The following is a 20,728-nucleotide window of genomic DNA, read 5'->3' on the forward strand; positions in this document are numbered from 1 at the left end:
TCAGACACTTGTAAAAGCTTGACAAAACGTGCTTTCCCTATTAACCATGACTTCTCTAGTACACCATGGGGTTTCAACCACCAAACATATACAAGCAGGTCCTAGTAGCCTCCCTCAGAAGAGTCCAACTCTGTTTTCACTGGAACAGGAGGTGCCTCTCTTAAGCTCTGAGCCCCATTAGTCTTTTGAGCTAAGATCTTCCCCAGGCAACTCCCATATACAACCCACCTTCCAACATTCCTGCTCTGCAACCAAAGAGTACAATGCAAAGAAACTTCAAGCCTTCTAGATTCCCTTCATGGCTTCCTTCTGCTGAAAATAAGATCTTAGGTATCAGGCCTTAGCAATTAGATTAGAGCTTTCCCAGCTTATGAAATGTGAGAGACAAAGAGGTGCCTCCAAATGAGGACTTCAATGTCTACTGGAATCCTGGGCACAGAGTAATGGAAGGACCACTAGATTGGGAGGCAAGAGACATATGTTTAAATCTCTTCTATATCAGATTTCTCTCCCAAGCACCAGACTTGTAAAAATAATTGTCCACCAGGCAGTTTCACAAGAAAGTCTCTCAGGCAACATCTAACTTCCTCAAATCTGTACCTCCTCCTTTGTTCTTTCTCCTTGACTAGTACCACTCACTTGTGAGCCATCCTCACTTTCACCAAATTCTGTCATATCTACTTAAGTACCTCTCAAATTCATCCACTTCTCCCCATTCATACTATGCTACCACCTTAGTCCAGACCATCATCTCTCACATGGAATTACACAGTAACCTCCTGACTCATTGCTCCACTCTTATCTCCCCCAATCTCTTCTCTGCACTGTAGGCACAGTGACTTTTTCCAAAATCTGTAAATCTCATCATGTTAAGGAGTTCTAGTCTGCAATACTGAGAAACTAGAAGTGTCCCTATTGAGCTAAGAAGGGCAAAAACTTAACAAAAAGAAACAGTGGAACTGAAGGAGTAGTAGTTGGTGGTGGATACTTACCTCCTGTCCTGTGGCCACATCCATTGCAGTGTACACAGTGCCTGAAGCACTGAACAACAGGTGGGGGAAAGAAAAAAACAGGTGTTAGATGAAGTGACATTTGTCAAATGAAGCTCTACACACAATCCGGCAATGCAAGTGTTAATAAAAATAGCAGCAAAAATAATCCTCCCCATTGCCTCTCCCACTCCACTCTCATGAGAGGCAGTAGGTAGTAGTAAAGAGAATATATGCTCTAGTGGCCATCAGGAAGTGAGGGAAGAAAGGAGGGACGGACGAAGAATGGCAGAGAAATACTAGGAATAATGCTAGGAAAGTAATCATGTCCATTCTAAATGACTAAAAACCACACTTTATGCCCATAACCATGAACCCTGTGTGTTTGTAGATGAGTGATATGCAACAATATTTGTAACCTTACATGTCAGTATGTCAGATTTATATGATGCGATTGAAAGAAACTTAAAATTCTATGTACTGCAAAAATGTATTCTAGGCAAGCTCTGTGATTATGCTTCTCAGGGAAGTCAGGTCAATTCGGGGGAAAAGTCACTTGTAAGTTTGCCTGGAAGACAGAAATTATGGTCACCAGCTTCCCAACTACAACTCTTTAGTTAGGATCCTAGCTACATGTCAGGAAGTTGGCATCATAAGATATGGACAATCAAATAAGGATGGGATTCTTTGCATTGGCAGTTTTTTCCCCATTGCCTGATCATCCTACCTCTAGACATCTTCTGTCATAAAGCTGATGTCTATATTCCTGTCCCCATTCTCCCCTATCCCACCAGATATACCATTCTTTAAGGGCAAATATGCCCAGTCCTCAGGGAACTGGACATTTTGAGACTGTGTCTCCATGATTACAGAGGCTCAGAAGCTATTGAGGCCCACTGGTTAGTTCCTGATTGTTTCTGCCTCAAATAGACATATGATTAGACATATGAATTCCAGGTCAAAAAAACCTTCAGGTGTTAAAGGGAAAAAAAAAAAACAAGCAAAATTATAATAGTACTAATTTATCTTATTTGTGTGCCATGTACAGTTTTAAAATCATGGAATGTGGAAACATCAGCATAGGTGCTTAATACATATTGCATTCCTCCCTTAGCACTAACACACCTGACAAGTAAGCAAGGAAAAAAACTTCTCCAGATAGTGCCTATTTATGGGCCTCATCCATCCGAACACACACATCAGCAGTTTGGGAGGTGGAAGACCCTGAATCCACAGCCCCTTTCGCTTAAATGAAGAAACTGAAGTCCAGAGATAGGACCTGATTTGCCCACACTTGTCTGTGTACCTTTCTGCTACATTCTTAACATCTCAATGTAATTATCTAAAGGAAATACCATCCCAGATTACTCTGAGGCAAGCAAAACAATTTCTTCTCAAGGTGTTAACTACCTTATACCGGTTCAGACTCACAAAAGCACCAGACCAGGAAAAAATGAGATGCACTCAAGTCCAGGGTTGTTTTGAAGATTGAATTAAACAATAGATGCAAATAACAGAGGTAAGCTGTAGAATACTGTACAAATACAACATCAGTGTATTATGCATTACTTTATCTTATTTCAGAAGTTCTTGGATGCATAAAAAAGAAAACTAAAACAGAAAGCTTCAATTACTTCATTAACAACAATGCTTTCACTCAAGTTAACACTGAGAGCTTTCTACAAGCCAGACACTTTTCTTCAGTTTCTTTTTAATTTTAGCTAATTGGGTATATCTGTAGAAATCTTATTATTTTTCTTTTTTATACAGAGGTATAACTTACCTAATCTGCACAAATCTCAAGTACACAACTTGATGATTTTTCAATACGTACACACCTACACGTTCACCATCACGATCACCCCTGAAGGTTCTCTCTTGCCACATCCCAATCAACACTCCCCTCCCAGACGCAATGATTATTCTGACTTACATTAGCATTAGTTTTGCCTGTTCTTTAACTCCATATAAATAAAATCATACAGCATCTGCTCTTTTGTATCTGGCTTCTCTTACTCAAAATAATGGCCACTTTTAAGACTTATCACAGTATATTATAATTTTTTGTTTGACTGTCTATCTCCTTCTGTAGACATGGGGTCTCTGAAGGGAGAGACTGATTCATAGCTGTATTCACAGTGGCTAGCATCTAACAGGAATTCAGTTAAGATTTGCTGAGTTCAGTACATTGAGGGCAGTATACAAGATGCAGAGAAGGAATCAGAGAGCAGGAGACATGAATTCTGGCATCCACTAGAAAAACAGATCCCATTATACTAGCAGAAGAGTCTGCAGCTCTGAGTCTTCCATTTCATATTAGTGCTGGTAGGTCTCAGCATCAGGTGAACAGGGTTAATCTGGAAAAGCAGAGCTATAATTTGGGAAGAAGGTTTGTGCCAAGAAAATAAATGGGTTTTTCACTCTCACCACAGGTGTATTTTTAGCAACCATGTCAGCTAATGGCACATCTCACATATTAAACATAATTCTGTAAACCTGAGGTCAGCCTAACAAAACACCTTCAGATGGGTGAGGGGTGAGGTGGAGAAAGAAGAACAAGATTTATGAGAGGCAAAACAAAAGCAAAATCGTATATACCAGCACACACAATTTTAAGTCATTTTTCTAGGGAAGAAAATGCCCCTACTAACCCTTGTCCAATCTTCTCAAACCGTGTATATTTCTTCTTAGGATCACCCACACTCACTATGCTCCCTTTGAAAGAAACACAGAACATGAATCAGTTTTTCCCAGATCAACATACAAAACAGGCCCCATATTTTCCCAAATGCTGAGCTGGCAAGGATGAAAGAACTATCTCCAATACCTAAAAACCACACTAAGCAGGTCCTTAGTTTTCCCTCTTTAAGTTTCAACCAGAAGTTTCATCTCCTTACCGCTTTTATTCATAGTACTCTAATCCAATTCTAAACTCCTAAAAATTATTCATTCATTTTAAAATCCATTCATTCAACAGACATTTACTCATTTTAACATGCTCACTTACTATGTACTAAGCTCTATGTTGAATGCCACAAATAAATAGATTAGACACAGTTAAGACAGTCTCTGCTCTCAAGAAGCTCTAATCTCAGAGGAGACAGGCAATAAGTATAAAGTTCCATGAAAATATAATAACTGTGGTGATACAGAAAGAGGCAAAAATATAGACTGGAAAGGCTTCAGAAGGGAAGTGATATCTGGACTAATTTTTACAGGGTTAGTAGGAATTAGCCAGGGAGAGAAAGTCAAGAAAGGGTTACAACAGAAAGTACTTCAAGTACAAAGACACAGAGGTATGAGAGAGTTGACAGTTTCAAAACAAGTATTCTGGAGATGGTAAAACTGAGGCCCACAGAAAGGAAGATACTTCCCCTCAAGGTCACACAGCAAATTGGTGTCACAGCTAAGATTAGGAGCTTGGTTTTGGTCTCCCAGTCCAAAGCCCTTTCCACTAATGCCAATTACTAGTATTTGGTACTTTTCACATACATTATTTCCTCTGACTTACAAATGAGACAGGTATTAACATCCCTATTTAAAAGATGAGAAAAAGGAGGGCCAGAGAACAGTAGGAAATCACCCAACATGCAGGTTAGTGGCTGTGCTTCAACCCAAGGGTCCGTAACTCCCAGGCCAGTCTGCTTTCCATAATTCTATGTTCTAAGTATTACTGTTTAAAAAAAAATATGGTTCAGAGAAAAAGAATACATACAAGAGTAAACAGACGGCTAGGTAAGTGGCTTTTCTTATTTCATCATTTTGTAAGGGTTCTGGGCAAGGGCAACTTTTAAAAGAGTGAAATATTTTTTAAAAGTCAAGTAAGAATTATCAGGACAAAATCGAGAGCTGCTAAGCTGAGGAACCAGAAACCTCAGCTTTAAAAAGCAATGCCAGTGTGCAGACTTGACCAAATCAGTCACATCAAATCCTCTTTAGAAGTAGATAAGTTCAAAGAATAAATCAAAGGCCTTGTCAGATGATTCTTCCAAGCCTACAGACCAACCCAGTCCTTTCTTCTCATATGAATTCTCCTGCAGATTACTGAAAAAGAGAAACAAGCTACCCTAATATTTCTGGTCACTAAAAAAAAGTAAAATGGAAGTTTCCACCTGACTGCAAGAAACAGCATGTTCTGATTACAGGAGCACAAGCTGCGCTCTAACCCCAGCTCTGTCACTGTTTGGCTGTGTGAATTTTCGCAGAGTATTTAGCATCGCTAGCCTCAAATACCTTAACTGCAAAAAATGAGCATTATAATGTCTGTCTTCAAGGGTTAAAATGAGGAGTAAATGAAAAAAAATCAAGAAAATGCCTTGCTTGTCATTTGGTACATAGCACAGGCTCACAAAATGTTAGTTTCCCTTACTTCTTTTCCTTCAGCCAAGATGGCAGATCCATCTTCTGTCAACAGAAACATCAATAATCAACATAGCACTCTTTCCCACCAGGTTTAGACAAGGCCTCAGTCTTTCTCAACACAACATTCCAGACTATTCACTAGGTAAAAGCTATCTGTCATCTCCATAACCCATGCCCAGTGGTAAGTGATTTCTAGCCCTTAAAGTGGGCTATCCACGCTATCATCACATTCCCATCCTAATGTTGCATCTAATCAGGGCTGGGGAGACAGAGGAGGTGGGTGCAAGGACAGGTGAAGAGAAGCACAGTCTGGCTAAGATATAAAGCACAGCCAGCCAGCCACATACACCTAGCGCAGAACCAAGATCTTTATAGCAATAGAATTCCACCTTTGTGCTTGACCAGTCACATACCAGAGGGAAATTAAAAAACCTGGGAAGTGCTTACGTAATTTCTCCAAGATCTCCTCATCAGACATTTTAGGCTTCTTCTTCTGCTTCTCAGTATTCCGGGTCAGAGCATCTGGCGGAGTGGTATTATTCTCAGTAGGTGAAATGGGAGATGTAGCCACATCCCGAGTTGGAGTAATAGGAAGTGGTTCAATCACGGACCGTGTGTATACCTGCATTGTTGGTGCAAAAATTTGGCAAGGCCAGTCTCTCTTAGATGTGTGTGTTAGAACATCCACAGAAGAACAAATCCCAGTAAACTCATCCCTTCTCCTAGGTCAAAATCTATGTTACTCTTCCTCTATACTCAGGCTGTGAGGATGGAATGGCCTTCCTTGCTCTCACTATACACAACAAGGGTTAGTGAGAGTCTGAGCACTTAAGATATTCAGTACAAGTTAGACAACTCTCATTATAAATAGTTTAAAGGACATTCTGTCATTAGATGGGAATCCCCTTCATCTGTAAAATTCTATTCTTTCCCAAGCTGAAATGAATATCCTGTATTCCCATAGTACTTTCCACGGCTAATACAACACAACATTATCTTCATTTGAGTTACTGCCTCTTTAAATCCTGAACCCTCACAGAGAAGGAACTGCAATTGTTCTTCTTTAAGAGGCAGTAACAGTGTAGTCATTTAGATCACAGACTCTGGAACCTGACTGACTGGACTTAAATCCCAACTCTTATTCTTTTTTTTTTTTTTTTTTTGTGCGGTACGCGGGCCTCTCACTGTTGTGGCCTCTCCCGTTGCGAAGCACAGGCTCTGGACGCGGAGGCTCAGCGGCCATGGCCCACAGGCCCAGCCGCTCCGTGGCATGTGGGATCTTCCCGGACCGGGGCATGAACCCGTGTCCCCTGCATCGGCAGGCGGACCCTCAACCACTGCACCACCAGGGAAGCCCCCAACTCTTATTCTTACCTTGTATGACTTTGGGCAGATTATTTAACTTGTCTATGCTTTAGTTTCCTCATTTGTAAAATGGTGATGTTAGTGATACCTATCTTATAGAGCTGCTGTGGTAATAAATTAATTAATGTGTGAAATGAGTAATATCACACCCAAAAGACACTAAGCTTTCAAATTTTGGCAAATATTATTATATTTCCTATTCATTCATTTACTTAATAAACATTTACTGAGAATATATTCTTTGCCTTGCTGTACAAAATGCTGCCCCATCCACTATTCCTGTGAAGGAAGTCTTGGAGAAAGTCCTAACTGCAAGGCAAAAGGGATAAATGTCAGAAGATACGAGCAAACTGTATACTATTAATGTACAGAAGAGGTGATCATACGTTATACTGCCTTTCCCCAGGAGATGCATCAAGGCATTTATCACCTTTTTTCATAAAAATATCACAACAATTTTTTGGTTAGTCTATAAGCTCTAAGAAGACAGGGAATCTGTGTCATTCATCCCTGAGTTCCTATATCTAACCAGTTGCCTAACAGAAAGCAAGCATTCAGGAAAATGTTTGATGAATCGATAAATAAATAAATAGGATTCTTCAGCTGGATCTTGAAGGATGGACACGATTTTAACAGGTAGAAAAGGGAGAGAACTTTCCACATAGTGGAAATAGCAGTAAGTCAAGACACAGACCAGAGACTACAGCTTCTTTCCTGACTATTCCAGCATAATGATTTCTTAATTTTCTATTCTTGTACATGTAGACAAACTATATCCCTGGCACCTAAACCTGTACTTTCATGCCTTCTCCTCCTCCTTTAGTTTTCTTGACATGCCTCCTTAAGGGCACGAACCCTGCTTTTTCCTTCTCTAAAATTCTCTTTTTCTGGCTCCCAGCACAGGTCTGCTCACATAAAAAGGCCACTGTGCTACGCTGGAATACAACCTGGACCTGGGGTCAATTACCTGCTTTCAGCTCTAGCTCTTTTGCTTACTTAGAGACTTTGGGTAGATCAATTAACCTCTCCAAATCTCAGCTTCTTCTATAAATTAGGAATTAACAATGTCTTTTTAGAAAGGAATGCTATCAAGATCAAATTTATCAATTCATTCAATACTAACTGCCTTTCTAAAACCTTCCAAGAGCTATATTAAGCACTGCAGATACATACATATATATATATGTATTTGCATATATATGTGTGTAAATGTATATGTGTGTGTGTACACACACACACACACAGGAGTTCGTGGTTTAGTGGGAAAAATTTTTAAATGAACATACTTGCAAAACAAAAAAACATACCAATATGAGATATCCTGAGAACGCTCCAATTTGAAGCTCATTTTCCTTAAAGTGACTTTGTAGCCTACAGAGAGGGTGATTCCACAGATTCTGCTTATAAATTCTAATCCTAAAAGGTCATCTAATCCCCCTGAGTTTCCTCCACAGCATCTCCATAGTCAGTCAACCAACATCTGCTTGAACACTTCCACGGATTCTCTAATCCAGAGACAATCTTTTTTTGTATTATCAGAGTTTAAGCCCTAGATCATTCTTTCATTATGAAGCTCTTGTCATAATAAAAAGTCCAAACAAAGAAACACTAGTAGAGTATCATCTGATGAGAGATCAGTGCTCAATGATACTAAACCATGTAAAAGGCAGATTGTGCCAAGTGAGGGCAGAGGGACCTGGCTATTCAGAGATGCAAGAACCTCAAAAGAAGTTAAATAAAAATCACTGCCGGGCTTCCCTGGCGGCGCAGTGGTTGAGAGTCCGCCTGCCGATGCAGGGGACGCGGGTTCGTGACCCGGTCCGGGAGGATCCCACATGCCGCAGAGCGGCTGGGCCCGTGAGCCATGGCCACTGAGCCTGCGCTCCACAATTGGAGAGGCCTGCGCTCCACAATTGGAGAGGCCCGCGTACCGCAAAAAAAAAAAAAAAACAAAAGCACTCCTGATGTCCAGCATATTAATAGCACTAATGTTTTTATAAATTCTCTTGAGTCTTACAGTATCATCAATGATGTACTAAGAGGCTGAACACTGCACATTTAACAGAGAAGAAAAGATCTATAGCAGACTAATATGTTGCTTCCCAGGAGACTGGAAATAATTTATGTTAGTCTTGCACTAAGTAACATTAATTCTGTATATCTTTCTGTATGTGAACAGGCTAAGTAAACTAGGCCTAAGTTGGTACAAAGACCAATTATCTAGGACACTTTGGGACTATGTGCAAACTAATGATAAATAAATACACCACTTCTTGTCTTTAATCATACAGAAAATACCTTTCAATCAAGGTAATTTGGTGATTTCACCACCTGCAAAATCTAAGGACCGCTACCAGATTATTAAACCTCTAGGCCTCAGCAGCCACCCCTCACTCCCCCTCCAAACTCTAATATATCACAAAGCTGCCCACGTCCCCAAAGACTCACAGATTTTGTGTGCTCTGGGCGTGGAGCAATCACTGGAGGTGGGGTAGCATCATCATCATCTTCATCTTCTGAAACTGGTAGCACTGCAGGGGTCTCAGACACCGTCTTCACGTTCTGCACAGTGGAGAAAAGCCAGATTCAGCGTGTCCAGCTGACATGCAACTTAAGCTACCAGAGTCACCAATCTCCCAGAAGAAACCTTCTCCTGACACTCCTTCTGAAACACACATCCGCCTCAAGATCTCCACCTTTCTGTAGCCAGTCTCAGGAACTCAGCCACCTTCCCTCTCTTCTTTTAGATACCACTCCCCACTCAGGCCCTTGGGGGCTTCCTTCTCCCACCCAAAGCCTAACTGTGGATGGGGAAACCAGCTTACAGCTTCTCTACGTGCCTAGCCCAATCCAAACCCTGAACACAAGATCATAGTTCCTTCTTCTTCTATGAATTTTACTCCCTATGCTAAAGAGAGGATAAAGTACAAAATGCAGGGGAGGGATCAAAAGTTTGGGATTTCACAAAGTTTATCATTGTAATTCCTTAGTCCTTTCTGATACGATAAGTGGAAGTCCTGAGAGGCCTTTCCCTCTCCTTTTCCTTTCTTTACAAAAACTTACTGCAACCATTATGCCATCAGGTGCCCTTGCCTCAACCTGAATATACAGAACATCAGAAGACCCTTGTCTCAAGAAGACAATGAGTTTTTCCCCATATTGGATGCTATCTATTTCACTAAGCTTTTGCCCTGTCCTGGAATGAACCTTACCAGCACCACTAATTGAATATGCTATAATCTCAGCAACTTGATTTTCCCATGTAAACTGTACCAAAGCTGGGCTAAGACTGGCAGGTTTTAGGGCAGGTCCAGGCAAAAAGATCATACCATTACTGTTTATAACACATATTCAAGAGACAAAATAGCTCCAAAACATGAGATTTTTGATAGAGATTAAATGATTACAGTGTAGGGCCAGAGAAGCAAGGGATTTTTTGTATATATTGATATAATTCAACAGTTTCAGATATTTTCAGAGCATCTGCTTTGTGCTCAGTAAGATACTGTGATGAATGCTTTTGATATAAATGCACAAAAATGAAAAAGATGGCCCATGTCCTAAAGCAGCTCACCATATGATGCAGGAGACAGAGGGACAATTCCCTTCTGCTGCCATTTGGGACCTCTGGAGAGAGGAATGTCAGGAGTCAGAATGACAGGCGATAAGTGAAGGAACTGTCTAGTCAAATGCTAGTCTAGAGCTACTGTGTGGGAGCCTGGTCTTTACTACATTTAACATACTAAGATAAAGAAAACTGGCAAGCTCATAGATTCTAACAGGGCCTCCAGTGCAGGGCATAACTAGAAAACTGCCAGTGACAGGCATATGTAAGCAACTAGCTTTGGTGATCACAGGCAATGAATCCATCCTCTGGGTCTCAAGTTTCATCACTCCAGGAACGTGGAAGAATAGGACAGGTATAATTTGAGGGGTGACCCTAAGTCACTTTTAGTTCTAAAATCCAAGCGAGGTTCTTCCCTTGTCAAAGCACATATTTTGATATTTTTCTGCTCTAATTTCTCTTCTCCCTAATATTTCACTCAGCAAAATTTAACTAGGAACCCAAAATGAGAATGCGGTTAACTCAGCAGCCTCTTCGTCATCAGGTGAAGAGGCCCTAGGGCTGACTAGCGTAGACTATAAACACTTGTTTGTTGCCTCCTAAAACTCTATAAGGAAGGGGATTTCATCACCTTAGCAACACGTTCTGTTTTCCACAGGTGATGACTTCGTGTGGTAGTGTTAACAACTACCAGAATCAAGAGATTTAGGTTTTTGTCCCAGATTTTTATTTCTTATCCCTGTGTTCTTTGGCAAGCCTGTCCCACTCTAAGCTACAGTTTCTCATCCATAAAATGGAGGTGATGACAGAAGCTCTCTGCCTGCCTCAGAGGGCCACTGGGAGGAAGAAATGAAGTGATGTGAGTATGCAAGCACTTTGTAAATGGCAAGGGGCTAGAAAGATGTAAGGAATCAATTAAATTATCATTATGTTTAATAACCACAAACCTCTTTTTTAAGAAGTGACTTCAACTCACCCATTCATTCACTGTGTACCAGGCTCTATTCAAAGCTCTGGGGCTATACTGAAGAACAAATTAGATAAAGCGCCTGGTTTTATGGATTACATTTGAGAAGAAGATACAGTCAAAATTAATCACCAAACTACCAGGCAGTAATAAGATAAACACAGGAGAACAGAGAATGGTTGAGGGTAGGGAATTATTACTTTACATACAGTAGTCATGGAAAGGCCTCTCTAATGGCCTGAATGAAATGAGAAAATGAGCCATCAGACCCTCTGGGAAAAGAATATGCCTGGCAGATGGAAGAAATACAAAGACTCTGAGAGAAGGGGACATGCTTGGTGTGTTCCCAAAACCTCCAGGTGCCTACCGACACTACTGAGGAGTGCTTATGATTTTAAAACTGCTGAACTTTGGGTAGAAACATAGGAATCTCTGACGTTCTGGCCCAGGATTGCTCCCATCCATCCCACCCTAGCTCCATCAGAGGAGGGGTTCTTCCAGGACGAGGTAGGCTGTAACTATGGGACCCAAGAGGGCTTACATTCATTTGAAGCAGTGGGCAATGCCCAGGCCCAGTGGTGCCATCAGTGGAAGTGACCTCCCAGAGGTAGTAGCAGGAGAGTGTCAACCACTACTAGCCTGAGGTTGCAATCCTGAATAAGGCAAACAAATTCTGGCCAAAGGTACAGCAGACACTAGAGAGAGGCCCCATACTAGTCATACATGCCTGGCTCTGTGCATGTACCTAAAAACTTCGGAAGAGCCAAGCAGAAAGTAGAAGTTTCTGGACAGCCCTGAAAGAGGTCTCAATAATTAGCAAGGATATAGATTTTAACAACACTATCAATCAACTCAACCTAACTGACATGTACAAAACTTCCCACCCAAGTTCTACAGAACACACATTACTTTTAACCACTTATGGGTAATTCTTCAGATAGAACATATGCTGGGCCATAAAACACATCTCAATAAATTTTGAATGACTGAAAACACACAAAATGTATTCTTTAACCACAGTAGAATTAAATTAGAGATAAACAACAAAAAGGAAATTTCTCCAAAGAAGATAAACAAATGCCAAAAAGCACATGAAAAGATGCTCAACATCATTATTAGGAAACGCAAATCAAAACCACAATGAGATACCACTTCATATCCACTGAGATGGCTATAATCAAAAGACAGACAATAGGGACTTCCCTGGTGGTCCAGTGGCTAAGACTCCACGCTCCCAATGCAAGGGGCCCAGGTTCAATCCCTGGTCAGGGAACTAGATCCCACATGCCACAACTAAAGATTCCACATGCCGCAACTAAAAGATCCCACATGCTGCAACTAAAAAGATCCCACACGTGGCAATGAAGATCCCCATGCTGCAATTAAGACCCGATGCAGTCAAATAAATAAATAAATATTTTTTTAAAATGACAGACAATAACAAATGTGGGGGAAGATATGGAGAAATTAGAAGCCTCCTAACGTTGGTGGGACTTTAAAAAGGTGCAGCCACTGTGGAACACAGCCTAGCAGTTCCTCAAAAGGTTAAACATAGAGTCACCATATGACTCAGAAATTCTACTCCTAGGTATATACCAAATAGAAATGAAAACATAGATCCACACCAAAACTTGTACATGAATGTTAGTATGAGCATTATTTAGAATAGCCAAAAAGAAGAAACAAGCCAAATGCCCATCAACTGATGAATGTAAAAAATGTAGTATATCAATACAATAGAATATTACTCAGACATAAAAAGGAATCATGCTGATACATGCTACAACACGGATGAACCTCGCAAGCTTTTAAGTGAAAGAAGCTAGACAAAAAAGACTACATGTTATACAAGTCCATTTATATAAAATGTCTAGAAAAGGTAAATTTATACGGACAGAAAGAAGATCAGTGGTTTCCTAGGGTTAGGCATGGGAGTTTGAATGAAGTGTAAATGAGTACAAGGGAACTTTTGTGGTGGTGGCAATATTCTAAAGCTAGACTAGGGATAGTTGCACAAGTCTATAAATTTAATAAAATCATTGAACTGTACAATCAGTATGGGTGAATTTTATGGTATGTAAATAATACCTCAATAATGCTGCCTTTTAAAAGTTAAATTTTTAAATTATATGTAAAACCAGTAGGTTCTCATTACACATTTCATATAATACAGATATATAAGGAGTTAGAAGTGAAAATTCCTCAGGAATGCCTGACAAAGATGGCAGATTGAACACAGGCATCTATTTCTTAAAACCTCACTAGAACTATAATAAACGAATGGCCTTTTAAAGGCATTAAACCCGAAGGTTGGAGAGAACAGGATAGGAGGCAAGATTAGCAAAGGAGGCAATGACTGATGGATGAGCAGTAACTGTCAAGGAGAATGATTCCAAAGCTGATGGTAGGCAAACCTGAAAACCAATCTACATATCTATGCTGCAAAATCAAGGCAAGGTAAAACAGAGTAAATATTTTGTTTGTTTGTTTGTTTTGTTTTTTTGTGGTACGTGGGCCTACTCACTGTTGTGGCCTCTCCCGTTGCAGAGCACAGGCTCCGGACGCTCAGGCTCAGCGGCCATGGCTCACGGGCCCAGCCGCTCCGCGGCATGTGGGATCTTCCCAGACCGGGGCACGAACCCGTGTCCCCTGCATCGGCAGGCGGACTCTCAACCACTGCGCCACCAGGGAAGCCCCAGAGTAAATATTTTTAAAAACAGAGAATCAGTCCAGGAAGTCTAAAAAACCAGGAGTTCCAGTAAGAGAAAACAAAGAAAAGCGGGGAAGACATCATCAACGAAATAATTCAGGAAAATTTCCTAAAACTGAAGCCTTGAGTCCAGGTTGAAAGAGTCCACAAAGCTCCTCACAAATTAAGTAGGTGAATATAGGGATGTAATTATGAAATTTCAAAGCAGTGGTGACAATAAAGATGCTACAAACTTCCCAAGTGAAAAATAAAAAATAGGTCAGATGCAAAGATGCAAGAATAAATAGCTTTGAACTTGAATAGCCAATGCTGAAAGCTAGATGACAAAAGGGCAATGTTTTCCAAATACTGGTAGAAAATTATTTTCAACCCAGAATTCCATATTCAGCCAAATATCAATCAAATGGTAGAATAGAATAGAGGCGCTCCATTTTGAGACCTGAAAGATATTAAATATTTACTTTCTCAAAGCTACTGGAAGATGGACTCCACCAAACTGGGAAGCCAACTAAAAATGAAGAAGCATTGCACAGAGAAACTCCAATACAGAAATTTCAAAGACAATAATCTTAAAAAACAATAATCTTAATCTTCTAATCCTCTAATTCTTCCTGAATCTCCTTGAATAATCTTCTGTGTCCCTTATTCTCATACTTTCCATGTGTTTTTATATTTTATATCAATAATCCACTCTTACATGCATCTTTTAATCCTTGGGAATTTGTTTCTTCAACTATACTTTTAATTTCTAAGAATTCTTTTTTTATCCTCTGATTGATCTACCTGCAGTGTTTTTGTGGATGCAACATCTATAGAACCTCTCAATATATTAGATTTTTTTAAACTTTCTTTCCTGAATTATCAATTTCCTCTGGGGTCAGTTTTATTTCTTTTTCTTGGTCCTTCTCTTTAACGCTTTGTTTCTCTCAAATGTCTAGAGATCCTTGGCTCTCCCCTCATATTTATGAGTGAAAAACCATATTAATTAGTGTATTCGACTAGCATGAGTTTCCTCTGTAGTTGTGTAAGTCTATTTCTCTGCTGTACCTTCCTCTGAATGGGAGGTCTGATGCAGTCTGTACGTGAGTTATACAGATGTGGTAACTGGCAAGCATCACTTTAGGGTGAGCTGCCATGGAAGAGTATGTATGGTATGTATACCTCTCCTCCCAGTTGTCAAAAGCATCAGGAATTTATCCTTGGGATGCAGAAATTTAATGTATTTTCTTCCACTGCAGAGCTATTTCTTCTTTTTCCTCTACTTTATGCCTGTTGCAGAGATCTGTAGTTAACTCCAGTTCTGCTCTGCTTCTCTCTCTTCTCTCCCTGTACCCACACTAGGCATTTTCCTCAAGTAGGCAGTTTACCTTCTTCAGACAAGTATCTGGTTTAAGCTTAGGATCAACCTTCTGCTCACTGTAACATGGACACTGCCCCTGCTGTTTCACTTGCAGAATTTAATTTACTCTTGAAGATGACCCAAGATTCCTTCCTGTTTTTTTTTGTTTTTTTTTTTGCAGTACGCGGGCCTCTCACTGTTGTGGCCTCTCCCGTTGCGGAGCACAGGCTCCGGACGCACAGGCTCAGCGGCCACGGCTCACGGGCCCAGCCGCTCTGCGGCACGCGGGATCCTCCCGGACCGGGGCACGAACCCGCGTGCCCTGCACCGGCAGGCGGACTCTCAACCACTACACCACCAGAGAAGCCCTCCTTCCTGCTTTTTATATATATTCTCTCAGACCATTTTCTCTTGAGCTACTCTTATCTTCCTAGGAAATTTGTCTTCCACATACATACAGCAGCTGTGCTTTCGGCTGCTCCAATCAATCTGATCTTATCTGCTTTCTACCTTCCATGAATTCCCGACAATGGTTTATTAACGTCCTGTTTTTGTTTTGGAGCACTGTTTTGAATTCATTTTTTATGTATCTTTTCTGAAATTAAGAAATTTAGTATAGCAGGAGACGTAAACATATGAATTCACCCCACTACACTGACCCAATTTCCAGAGGAATCTTTCTAAGATGGTAGTTTAGACTAAAATGCACATCTAACTATCTCACTTAAAATACTTCCGATTTAAAATATTTCCTTAGGAGACCTTCAAGATGGCGGAGGAGTGAGAAGTGGAGATCACCTTCCTCCCCACAAATACATTAGAAATACATCTGCATGTGGAACAACTCTTACAGAACACCTACTGAATGCTAGCAGAAGACCTCAGACTTCCCAAAAGGCAGGAAATGCCCCACGTACCTGGGTAGGGCAAAAGAAAAGGGAAAAAAGAGAGACAAAAGAATAGGGATGGGACCTGAACCTCTGGGAGGGAGCTGTGAAGGAGGAAAAGTTTCCACACATTAGGAAGCCCCTTCACTGGCGGAGACGGGGGTGGGGGTGGGAAACTTCAGAGCCACGGAGGAGGGCACAGCAACAGGGGTGCAGAGGGCAAAGCGGAGAGATTCCCGCACAGAGGATCGGTGCTGACCAGTCCGCTCACCTGCTGGGATGGGTGGGGGCTGGGAGCTGAGGCTTGGACTTCGGAGGTCAGATCCCAGGGAGAGGACTGGGGTGGGCTGTGTGAACACAGCCAGAAGGGGCTAGTGCACCACAGCTAGCCAGGAGGGAGTCCAGGAAAAAGTCTGGAGCTGCCAAAGAGGCAAGAGACCATTGCTTCGGGGTGCTCGAGGAGAGGGGATTCAGATCACGGGCCTAAACCAGCTCCAGAGACAGGTGCAAGCCACGGCTATCAAACGGACACCAGAGATGGGCATGAAACACTAAGGCTGCTGCTGCAGCCACCAACAAGCCTGTGTGCAAGCGTAGGTCACTACCCACACCTCCCCTCCAGGGAGCCTCTGCAGCCCATCACTGCCAGGGTCCCGTGATCCATGGACAATTTCCCCAGGAGAAAACACGGCATGCCTCAGGCTATGGCAATGTCATGCTGGCCTGTGACGCCGCAGGCTCGCCCCACATTCCGTACCCCTTGCTCCCCCCGGCCTGAGTGAGCCAGAGCCCCCTAATCAGCTGTTCCTTTAACCCCATCCTGTCTGAGCGAAGAACAAAACTCCTCAGGTGACCTACATGCAGAGGCGGGGCCGAATCCAAAGCTGAACCCCAGGAACTGTGAGAACAAAGAAGAGAAAGGGAAATTTCTCTCAGCAGCCTCAGGAGCAGCGGATTAAATCTCCACAATCAGTTTGATGTACCCTGCACCTGTGGAATACCTGAATAGACAAAAAATCATCCCAAAATTGAGGCGGTGAACTTTGGGAGCAATGATATATACATTTTTTTCATTTTTCTCTTTTTCCCGTGTGCCTGACAGGGTCTTGATGCTCACACCGGGTGTCAGGGCTGTGGCTCTGAGGTGGGAGAGCTGAGTTCAGGACACTGGTCTACCAGAGACCTCCTAGCTCCATATAATATCAAACAGCAAAAGCTCTGCCAGAGATCTCCATCTCAACACTAAGACCCAGCTCCACTCAATGACCAGCAAGCTACAGTGCTGGACACCCTATGCCAAGCAACTAGCAAGACAGGAACACAACCCTACCCATTAGCAGAGAGGCTGCCTATAATCATAATAAGGTCACAGACACTCCAAAACACAACACTGGATGGGGTCCTGCCCATCAGAAAGAGAAGATCCAGCCTCAGCCACCAGAACACAGGCACCAGTTCCCTCCACCAGGAAGCCTACACAACCCACTGACCAACCTTACCCACTGGGGGCAGACAACAAAAACAACGGGAACTACAAACCTGCAGCCTGTGAAAAGGAGACCCCAAACACAGTAAGTTAAGCAAAATGAGAAGACAGAGGAATACACAGCAGATGAAGGGGCAAGGTAAAAATCCACCAGAACAAACAAATGAATAGGAAAAAGGCAGTTTACCTGAAAAAATATTCAGAGTAATGATAGTAAAGATGATCCAAAATCTTGGAAATAGAATGGAGAAAATACAAGAAAGGACTAGAAGAACTAAAGAGCAAACAAACAATGATGAACAACAAAATAAATGAAATTAAAAATTTTCTAGAAGGAATCAATAGCACAATAACTGAGGCAGAAGAGCGGATAAGTGACCTGCAAGATAAAATAGTGAAAATAACGACCACAGAGCAGAATACAGAAAAAAGAATGAAAAGAATTGAAGATAGTCTCAGAGACCTCTAGGACAACATTTATCGCACCAACATTCAAATTATAGAGGTCCCAAATGAATAAGAAAAAGAGAAAGGGTCTGAGAAAATCTTTGAAGAGATTATAGTTGAAAACTTCCCTAATATGGGAAAGGAAATAGTCAAGCCCAGGAAGCACAGAGAGTCCCATACAGGATAAATGCAAGGAGAAACAGGCCAAGACACATATTAATCAAACTACCAAAAATTAAATACAAAGAGAAAATAGTAAAAGCAGCAAGGGAAAAACAATGAATAACATACAAGGGAATGCCCATAAGGTTAACAGCTGATCTTTCAGCAGAAACTCTGCAAGCCAGAAGGGAGTAGCAGGACATATTTAAAGTGATGAAAGGGAAAAACCTACAACCAAGATTATTCTACCCAGCAATGATCTCATTCAGATTCGATGGAGAAATTAAAACCTTTACAGAAAACCAAAAGCTAAGAGAATTCAGTACCACCAAACCAGCTTTACAACAAATGCTAAATGAACTTCTCTAGGCAGGAAACACAAGAGAAGGAAAAGACCTACACTAACAAACCAAAAACAATTAAGAAAATGGTAAAAGAACATACATCGATAATTACCTTAGGGGTAAACAGATTAAATGCTCCAACCAAAAGACAAAGACCGGCTGAATGGATACAAAAACAAGACCCTTTTATATATGCTGTCTACAAGAGACCCACTTCAGAACTAGGGACACATACAGACTGCAAGTGAGGGGATAGAAAAAGATATTCCATGCAAATGGAAATGAAGAGAAAGCTGGAGTAGCAATTCTCATATCAGACAAAATAGACTTTGAAATAAAGACTATTACAAAAGACAAGGAAGGACACTACATAATGGTGAAGGGATCAATACAAGAAGAAGATATAATAATTGTAAATATTTATGTAACCAACATAGGAACACCTCAATATATAAGGCAAATGCTAACAGCCATAAAAGGGGAAATTGACAGTAACACAATAATAGTAGGGAACCTTAACACCCCACTTTCACCAATGGACAGATCATCCAAAAGGAAAATAAATAAGGAAACACAAGCTTTAAATGACACATTAGGGCTTCCCTGGTGGCACAGTGGTTGAGAGTCCACCTGCCGATGCAGGGGTCACGGGTTCGTGCCCCGGTCCGGGAAGATCCCACATGCCGCGGAGCGGCGGGCCCATGAGCCATGGCCACTGGGCCTGAGCGTCCAGAGCCTGTGCTCAGCAACGGGGGAGGCCACGGCAGTGAGAGGCCCATGTACCACACACACACACACAAAAGGCACATTACACAAGATGGACTTAATTGATATTTATAGGACATTCCATCCAAAAACCACAGAATACGCTTTCTTCACAAGTGCTCATGGAACATATCCAGGATAGATCATATCTTGGGTCACATATCAAGGCTTGGTAAATTTAAGAAGACTGAAATCATATCAAGTATCTTTTCCGACCACAATGCTATGAGACTAGATATCAATTACAGGAAAAAATCTGTAAAAAATACAAACACATGGAGGCTAAACAATACACTACTAAATAACCAAGAGGTCACTGAAGAAACCATAGAGGAATTCAAAAAATAACTAGAAATAAATGACAATGAAAACACAATGACTCAAAACCTATGGGATGCAGCAAAACCAGTTCTAAGAGGGAACTTGACAGCAATACAAGCCTACCTCAAGAAAGAAGAAACATCTCAAATAAACAACCTAAACTTACACCTAAAGCAGTTTGAGAAAGAAGAACAAAAAAACCCCAGTGTTAGTAGAAAGAAAAAATCATAAAGATCAGATCAGAAATAAATGAAATAGAATGAAGGAACAATAGCAAAGATCAATAAAACTAAAAGCTGGTTCTTTCAGAAGATAAACGAAATTGATAAACCATTAGCCAGACTCAGCAAGAAAAAAGGGAGAATACTCAAATCAATAGAATTAGAAATGAAAAAGGAAAAGTAACAACTGACACTGCAGAAATACAAAGGATCATGAGAGATTACTACAAGCAAGTATATGCCAAAAAAATGGACAATCTGCAAGAAATGGACAAATTGTTAGAAAAGCACAACTTTCCGAGACTGAACCAGGAAGAAAGAGAAAATATAAACAGACCAATCACAAGCACTGAAACTGAGACTCTGATTAAAAATCTTCCAACAAACAAAAGCCCCAGACCAGATGGTTTCACAGGCGAATTCTATCAAAAATTTAGAGAAGAGCTAACACCTATCCTTCTCAAACTCTTCCAAAATATAGCAGAGGGAGGAACACTCCCAAACTCCTTCTAAGAGACCACCATCACCCTGATACCAAAACCAGACAAAGATGTCACAAAGAAAGAAAACTACAGGCCAATATCACTGATGAACATAGATTCAAAAATCCTCAACAAAATACTAGCAAACAGAATCTAACAGCACATTAAAAGGATCATACACTATGATCAAGTGGCGTTTATCCCAGGAATGCAAGGATTCTTCAATATACGCAAATCAATGTGATACACCACATTAACAAATTGAAGGATAAAAACCATATGATCATTTCAATAGATGCAGAAAAAGCTTTTGACA

At 41.1% G+C, this 20,728-nt stretch overlaps 1 protein-coding gene across 11 annotated transcripts in view; it reads right to left on the reverse strand.

Moving 5' to 3' along the window:
- The window catches only part of PAK1 (p21 (RAC1) activated kinase 1), a 154,235-nt gene that overhangs the window by 24,300 nt on the left and 109,207 nt on the right, over positions 1-20,728 (reverse strand). For all 11 annotated transcript variants that reach the window (XR_016393854.1, XM_089915346.1, XM_022593897.3 and 8 more), the window contains 4 exons: positions 9,165-9,278; positions 5,799-5,973; positions 3,641-3,704; positions 993-1,041 (listed from right to left, as the gene is read on the reverse strand). Coding sequence is in view for 10 of the 11 variants with exons in the window: in XM_089915346.1 (XP_089771472.1) it covers positions 993-1,041; positions 3,641-3,704; positions 5,799-5,973; positions 9,165-9,278 (402 nt within the window). In the remaining variant the exon portion in view is untranslated. The remainder of the gene's footprint in view (positions 1-992; positions 1,042-3,640; positions 3,705-5,798; positions 5,974-9,164; positions 9,279-20,728) is intronic.

This window comes from Delphinapterus leucas, chromosome 7 (genome assembly GCF_059928025.1).
Source record: "Delphinapterus leucas isolate spDelLeu-1000000601 "Yukka" chromosome 7, BTC_Dleu_Yukka2, whole genome shotgun sequence".
In the NCBI taxonomy this organism is placed as follows: Eukaryota; Metazoa; Chordata; class Mammalia; order Artiodactyla; family Monodontidae; genus Delphinapterus; species Delphinapterus leucas.